The following is a 7,922-nucleotide window of genomic DNA, read 5'->3' on the forward strand; positions in this document are numbered from 1 at the left end:
GGAATAATAGTATCCCTTATGAATATGAAGGAGCAGACGGAATGCAATATCTTTTAACTGAAGATTGCTCATTGAATACTATAAAAATATAAAGCTGAATGAAATGCTGCAGTATTCATCTGTAAATACTTAAAGCTTGTTTTTTGCTTTTAAATCAGTTAAAAATTGGATCATATAAGACCTCTGAGTTAGATTGAATTGCATGCAGTTACATGATCCCATTAGAATGGATTTTAAAAGGTCCAAAAAAGCTATACTGCTCCTCTCCTTATTGGTGTTATGTGTATAGCAGGTGTGTATCCCCTCATCCCCCACAGTTTATTTGTCTTTGCTCAAGAATATGCTTTTGCTACTGCAAAAAGAAAGAATAATAATAATCAAAACAGCATACCAAAGTGATCGGTTTGTTTCAACTTGTCTTCACACTCAAGTATCCGCTGAATTTTTCAGTTTCACAGCCACGAGACAATGACAAGAAAATGACCTGAAACTTTGGAAGAAAGGTAAAAGCAAGGTAAGCAAATTTTTTTTTTTCTTTTGGCCGCAAGCCCTTCAAACATCTCAAAAAGAAATAAAAAGAGTGTTCAGGTCCTGCAGATAAATAAAAACCACATCAGTTCTTGGAGAATGAAGTGACTGAATTCTGGAAAACGCCTCTAGAATAAAATTTTACTGAAGTAGGAATAAGTCTGGGTGTTTCCAATCATTCAAAAAGTATACCTATGATCTCTCTTCTGTTTTTATGGCATTGTACATGTGTTTGGGACTAAACAATGACAAGGGTTTGATCCCTGCCTTTAGTGTGCTCCTGTGCCAAGCTGCAGACTAATCTGGCTGTTGATAATAGCAATGATTTTGTGGAATGCTTTTAAACTGCATCCAGGAGTATCAAAATTTTGGAGTGCTCTTGTGATGACACCACTTTATATTTTAATAGTGTTTGGGATGACATTAGGAGTTTTTATATGTCTTTTACCTTATATTGACTATGGAACCTGAAGGATTGTGATTATTGAAAAACTGATTAGATATATCTGTCACCTATACATTTCACAGTATTCTTGGCAACAACTTTATGAACCAGTGTTCAGTACATTTATTTGGTTGATCTCTTATTCTCCCTTGTATAATCATATGTCACCCACTGGAATGAATGGGATTGAGAGTATGAGCCCTAACTGGTGCAGGCAGCAGAGACAGAAAGGTAATGATAATCTCGATTATGCCACCAGGGATCTGAACGGGAATGGTCACTAAGCTCTCTCAGTTTGTATGGACTGTGGAGAAGGAATGGACCTGGGCAATGAAAAAAATGTCCAGCCTACTTGCTGCACATATTGAATTTGCCTCCAGTTGCAAACACCTTGAGGCAAAGTGTCTGGGGTGAGTGTGACTCTTGATTTGTCCTTGCTGTGATCTTATCAATAGGGCTCTAAAGTGCCCAGACCCTGCTTTTATTTCCGCATGTGATGTAGGAATGTCTACAATTCGTTTTTCAGATGGCAGAATTGTAGCTGTGATATCAAATGCATCCAAGCTGCATTTTCACTGTGCTGGCTTACAGATAGTGGAGTTAGTCCCAGTCTGGATTTTCTAGGCACAGAAGGAACAGCCAGGTTACACACTGCTTGTGTTAAAGCACGAACAGGCTTGTGATAAAGCCTGTTACACATAGGCAAAATGAGCAAAGAGGTGACATCTCTGGAAGAGGTCTTAAAGCTGTACAGAATACACAGTGGTACTCTGTTCACGAACTAGGTCCTAAATTCAGTTTAGGTACAGAATTAAGAGTGAAAGTTAATTTGACTTCATTTGCAAGACCTCTGCAGCTGGCAGAGCATTGGACAGGAGCAGAAGGAATTGCTTGCCCGGTTCCTTGTACTGCTGGAGGGTCAGGGTCGAGCAAAGCAGCAGGGTGGAGGTGGAAGCCGCTTTCTCCTTGTTCTGGGAAACTTGACGCGCACTTAGTTTTGAAATTTCCAGAGCCACTTCAACAATGTAGTCAGTCGTTTCAATACCGAAGGATGGATCCCAAAAGGACGAGCGCCAGCGGCGAGGCGGGGCAGGGGCCGAGCCGTGGGGCAGCAGCGCACTGCGGGGCGGCAGCCGCCAGGGGGCGGTGCCGAGCCGGGAGAGGCGCGGGAGAACGGCCTCGGCGCAGCTCCTCTCTCCATCCTTCCTTCCCTCCATCCCTCCTTCCCTCTTTCCCTCTTTCCCTTTCCTTCCCTCCTTCCCTGCCTCATTCCCACCTTCCGTCCGCCCCTCCGGGCTGCGACAGGCCGGCCGGGCGGCGGCTCGGCGGAGCAACAGGGCTGTGCCCAGGAGCGCCCCTGCGCCTCGGCCGCGGTTGGCAGCTGCAGCTTTAAAAACCAGCGGTAGCCGCCGTGAAGTACCGAGCTGCTTTCTCCTCTTGGTGGGGCTTTGGATTTGGGTTTTGGGTTTTTTTCGCTTTTGTTGCTTATGGGTTTTGTTGTTTGGGGTTTGTCAGCATTACCAAAAACCCGGCACAACAAGTGGATGCTGCGGGAGGTGCTGGCTGAGCCGCTGCCGTCTGGACGTGTCTGGGGGAGAAACTGCACGAAGAGACACCCGTCCTCCCATCAGTGGAAGCAGGCTTGGTACACGGATTACTGAACACCGTTTTGCAAACCTACCGCAAAAGCTGTGCTTTAAAGACCCGTGATCGCGCTCATCCATTCATTCTGTCTCACACACACAAACACACAGCCTTCGGTTTTTTTTCCCTTTGGAACAAGACTCTTGTTTGTTGCCTTGTTGCAAATGCCTGGGCGAGCAGCAGTGCCTGTGGTTGTGCAGAGTGCCCCCAGCTTAAGCTGCCTCACTGGCTCACTCTTGGAGCTCTTGTTATACGCGGAACGAAGGGAGAGAAAGAGCTCGTCAACCTGTGGTGCTGACAGACCATACACACCTGCAAATGTAGATCAGTTGGCATAGCCCCCTCGTCAGGATTGCTGTCACCAGATCCTTACACTAGCAAGAACAGCAGTGCTATTTCTCTGCCTAGGAACAGTAAGTATAATAGCCTTTTTAAGGTTTTTCTCTGCATGACATGTAGGTACAATTTTATAAATAGCATCATTTAATAGTTCATATTCACCTTCTATCATGTATTAATAGATATAGCTATAAACGAGGCTTGTGTTTCAAATGGAGGTGCATGTGTATATTTTTGTGTGCTTGCATGTAGATTTTGCTTCAGTGCACCTGCAGTTGTGTTTTCTTGACATACCATATCACAGCATTTTCACTTTATTGAGCCTGTTTCCAAATTAAATTCAGTGAGATGTTCATTATGATTGAAACACAATTCAATTACAGATTAAAATGTAAGCATCTTATGTGTTTCTACAAATAAAACAAAAGCTTTTTGTGTAGATGATACATTTATTCTTCAATATTTCTTGTAGATATGTGTAGGTGTATTTATTACATAGGAATTCAAAGATCTGAATGCACTGGGTATTGCAGTATTTTTATTAGTGTTTGTGTGTGTTGGTGTTTCAGAAGCATGCATATGTTTGTGTATGGATACAAGTGCTTATATGGGTGGGGATTCTGTATCTCTATATATATCTGACATACCCACCCACATCCTTACCCACAGAGTCGTTCAAAATCTCTGTGCATGTGATGTGGGTGTGTGTGTAATGTAGAAGTGTGAACAGTGTGGGTAGGGGAAGATTTGAATACTGTGGTAATAGATGACACAGTTTCATTTGATCAGTGTGACCTTTTAGGAAAACAATCCAATCTTTTCCCTTTTTGTTTTGTTTATTTTTGTGTGTTTGTGCATGTGCCTCAGGTTAAGTGCTTCTTCTGCATGACCATAACCAAAGGGTGACCCATCCACTCCCTTATGTCCTATGGGGACCTCAGAGCCAGTTTCTCAGTCTTCATCTCCTCCTCCTCCTCTTACCGCTGCTGCTGATGCCCTGGGTGCTGCTCCCAGGTTTCAGACTTTGTTGACAGGCTGAAGAAAGGAATTGCAAAGACCTCCTCACTGTGTAAATAGAGTGATGGCTGGAATTAACTTCAACTCCCCAAGTAATGATATTAAATGATAAGATTGCTAGGCCAAAGTATTAACAGGAGCAAATTAGGAGGAAAGAGACTATTTGCATTTGGTTTCAATGAATGAGCTGAGACCATCTCTGGAGAGCAGGTACCCTTTGATTTGCATAATTTTTTCCTCATGAATGCAGTCTTTGTAGCCTGCAAGGTAGTCATGATTCTGGTCAAATCTGTGATTGCCACAGGAAATAATGGAAAATAAAGGGTCTTGATGGACAAAAAAACCAAGGGCATCAGCCGTTTCCTGGTTAAATTTTGTGAGTTTCATCTATTCTTATGAGCAAAACAGTGGCTTGTGTCAAACGTTCCAGGCATTTACAAAATGTAGATCTGTGGTTTTCCAAAGCATAGATTCAGTGTTACAACTGTGTTGCTCTGCTCTGTGTCCAGGGGACTGTCCTCCAAATGCAAATGTCTTTGAACTTTCTAATGAAAGTTACGGCTACACTGTAAATAAACCAAACCCTTTTTGCATTAAGCAATTGAAAACAAACAAAACCAGTTTGCAAAACCAGTTGCAAAATGGAGGTGGCAATGGTGAGTGCAGACAGCTCTGGGTGCAACAGCCACATGCCCTATGGATACGCGGTCCAAGCTCGGGCCCGCGAGAGAGAGCGTTTGGCACAGTCAAGAGCCGCAGCGGCTGCAGCTGTAGCAGCAGCAACAGCAGCAGTAGAAGGTGGGGCAACAGGTGGAGGTGGACCGTATCACCACTACCATCAGGAACAGAGTCGAGGTGCATCTTCCTCTCATGGAGGGAACGCATCACACAGCAGCATGCCCCACCGCCAGAGTGGTAAGAGGCGGAAGAAAGGGAAAAAGAGGAGCCACCTGTTGGGAAGTAGGGAGTGTGGGGCCTCCTTCCCCTGCTCTGAGCTGCTGCCTCTCAGTGCTTCTGAAGAGAGAATACTGAAGGACTTGAGTGAGGAGGAAGAGGAGGATGAAGACGAGGATGAAGATGATGAGGAAGAAGGAAAGCTCTACTACAGTGATGACTATGGGGAAGATGAGTTTTCGTACTCGGACCAGCCACCTGATGATGGTGGAGGCCCTGGTGGTTACAGCTCTGTTCGCTACAGTGAGTACGACTGTTGTGAGCGTGTGGTAATCAATGTGTCAGGACTGCGGTTTGAGACCCAGCTGAAGACATTAGCTCAGTTCCCGGAGACACTGTTGGGTGATCCAGCGAAGCGAGGGAGATACTTTGACCCTCTCAGGAATGAATACTTCTTTGATAGGAACCGGCCCAGCTTTGATGCCATCCTATACTACTACCAGAGTGGCGGTCGGCTGAAGAGGCCAGTCAATGTACCCTTTGACATCTTCACTGAGGAGGTGAAATTCTACCAACTTGGTGAGGAGGCCATGCTCAAGTTCAGGGAGGATGAAGGGTTTGTCAAAGAGGAAGAGGTCAAAGCTTTGCCAGAGAATGAGTTTAAGAGGCAGGTTTGGCTGCTGTTTGAGTACCCAGAAAGCTCCAGTCCAGCCAGAGGCATTGCCATTGTCTCTGTCTTGGTCATCTTGATCTCCATCGTCATATTTTGTCTGGAGACTTTGCCAGAGTTCAGAGATGACAAAGAGTTCATCATGTCGCTGAGTGTAGGGAAGGGGCATTCCAATGAGTCGCTTCACCTGAATGCTGGGGAACATACCATCTTCAATGACCCTTTTTTCATTGTAGAGACAGTATGCATCATTTGGTTCTCCTTTGAGTTTACAGTGCGCTGCTTTGCATGTCCAAGCAAAGCACACTTCTTCAAGAACATCATGAACATCATAGACATTGTTTCCATCTTGCCTTACTTCATTACTCTGGGTACTGACTTGGCACAGGAGCAGGGTAGTAATGGTCAACAGACCATGTCTTTTGCCATCCTGAGAATCATCCGTCTTGTCAGGGTGTTCCGCATCTTCAAGCTCTCCAGGCACTCTAAGGGTTTGCAGATCCTGGGTCATACACTCAGGGCCAGCATGAGGGAACTTGGCCTCCTCATCTTTTTTCTTTTTATTGGAGTAATTTTATTTTCCAGTGCCGTTTACTTCGCAGAAGCTGATGAGCCTGCCACCCATTTTCAAAGCATCCCAGATGCCTTTTGGTGGGCTGTAGTGACCATGACTACAGTTGGTTATGGGGACATGAAACCCATAACTGTGGGTGGGAAAATAGTTGGGTCCCTGTGTGCCATTGCAGGAGTGTTAACCATTGCTTTACCAGTGCCAGTGATTGTCTCCAATTTTAACTATTTCTACCACAGAGAGACTGAGAATGAAGAACAAACGCAGCTGATGCAAAATGCAGTCAGTTGCCCTTACCTCCCAACAAATTTACTGAAGAAATTTAGAAGCTCATCATCTTCATCCACAGAGGATAAATCAGAGTATTTGGAGATGGAAGAAGGTGTTAAAGAATCTCTTTGTGTAAAGGAGAAAAAAAGTCAGGACATGGGGAATAGCAGTGAGTCAGAGAAGAAAAACTGTGTAAATTCAAATTCTGTGGAAACTGATGTGTAATTTTGAACGTTTCCAAATATATTTATGCATTAAAGAGTGCAGTGAAAATAATGAAATATGCAATCAAGAGTCTACAGCATACAGTAGTATGCCATTTAATGGTTAAATACAAATAAAAAGCATTGCTAAAGTTGTATTACATATCAAGTAAGTGGCATACCTTGAGGAAGGGATTGTTCGATCTGATACAATTTCAGACTATGTTTTTTATTAGAATGCAAGTGTTTTGCACATGAGGCTGAAAAATTTATTAAAACCAAGTCAGTTTTAAAGTGGGTGCATGAACTGTTGATATCACTAATAACAGCTCTGTGGTAAAAGTTGGCATTCAGAGGTATTTACTATGTAAGAAGCAATGAAGTTTGGTAGTCATTTATCTATTTATCAGTGCTTTAATAGCAGCTACCATAAATCATTGGATACCATAGTCATTGTTTTTCAAATGGTAAATTTATTGTAAAAAGATATTCTTCAGAAGATAGATCTAAATTTTTTTTTCTTGAAATCTATAATGCTTGTTTTTAACTGGAAATTTACTTTGAAAAGGCTGCTGACCCTCCAGAAATTGTTTATTTTTATAACTCTCTTTGGAGGCATTGCAGCATTTGTTGTCTAATAATGAAAGAAATGAAGCAGGAGAATCATTTAACCTGGTTTGACTGCAAAGGCAAAATGACTGGAATGCTCTTTTGCACTACTTTATATGCTGGAGATATACTGAAAGAGACTTCATACTGTGAATGTTTACTAATGTAATAGTTCAATGACAATCATTGGAACAGTGAATTCTGCATCATATTTTATTGTTTGTTTTTTCTTTGTGATGCTCATGGCAAAACAGCTAACATTACATTAATTCCACACTCTTTTTAATTATGAATATATGTGATCTTGAAAAGGATTGTGAAGTAAAATTTTATAATCAAAATTACTTGAAATCAGTGTTTTCTACTGATGCCCTCAAGAAATACCGACCTAATTTGTATCTCTTTCATGGTTAATTTAACATTCAGAGTCTGTCATTAGTACACGTGCTTTGTCAGTATTGAAGAAATTCAGCATATGGGAGGAGAAGGTAGAAGTAATAAGATATGCAGTTGTTGCAGTACTGAGAATTGAGAATTGCTAACTTTTAACGCGCTATTATTGGTGCTGCATTTTCCCTTAATTATGGCTTTCACCCATGTGTATTTGAAGCAACATTTAAGATTCAAACCAAGCATTCTGGGATTCAAAATGCTGGGTCCCATGCAGTCCTTGAGAAAACATTCCATGATTTCTTTTCACTGATTCTTAGGTCAGCTGCATTTTACTGTGTG

General features: G+C 42.6%; 1 protein-coding gene across 1 annotated transcript; it reads left to right on the forward strand.

Annotated features, from left to right (window-relative positions):
* Positions 1–470: 470 nt before the first annotated feature.
* Positions 471–7,711, forward strand: KCNA4 (potassium voltage-gated channel subfamily A member 4). The gene is made up of 4 exons (XM_065683303.1): positions 471–514; positions 1,233–1,383; positions 2,489–3,030; positions 3,824–7,711. Exon 4 carries the CDS (start codon positions 4,615–4,617, stop codon positions 6,601–6,603), a length of 1,989 nt encoding a protein of 662 aa, XP_065539375.1. The 5' UTR covers positions 471–514; positions 1,233–1,383; positions 2,489–3,030; positions 3,824–4,614; the 3' UTR covers positions 6,604–7,711.
* The last annotated feature ends 211 nt before the right edge of the window (positions 7,712–7,922 follow it).

Source organism: Lathamus discolor, chromosome 6, assembly GCF_037157495.1.
Source record: "Lathamus discolor isolate bLatDis1 chromosome 6, bLatDis1.hap1, whole genome shotgun sequence".
NCBI lineage: Eukaryota > Metazoa > Chordata > Aves > Psittaciformes > Psittacidae > Lathamus > Lathamus discolor.

Coding starts and splice junctions, on each gene's coding strand:
- KCNA4 (XM_065683303.1), top strand. CDS start 4,615: ATGGAGGTGGCAATGGTGAGTGCAGACAGCTCTGGGTGCAACAGCCAC.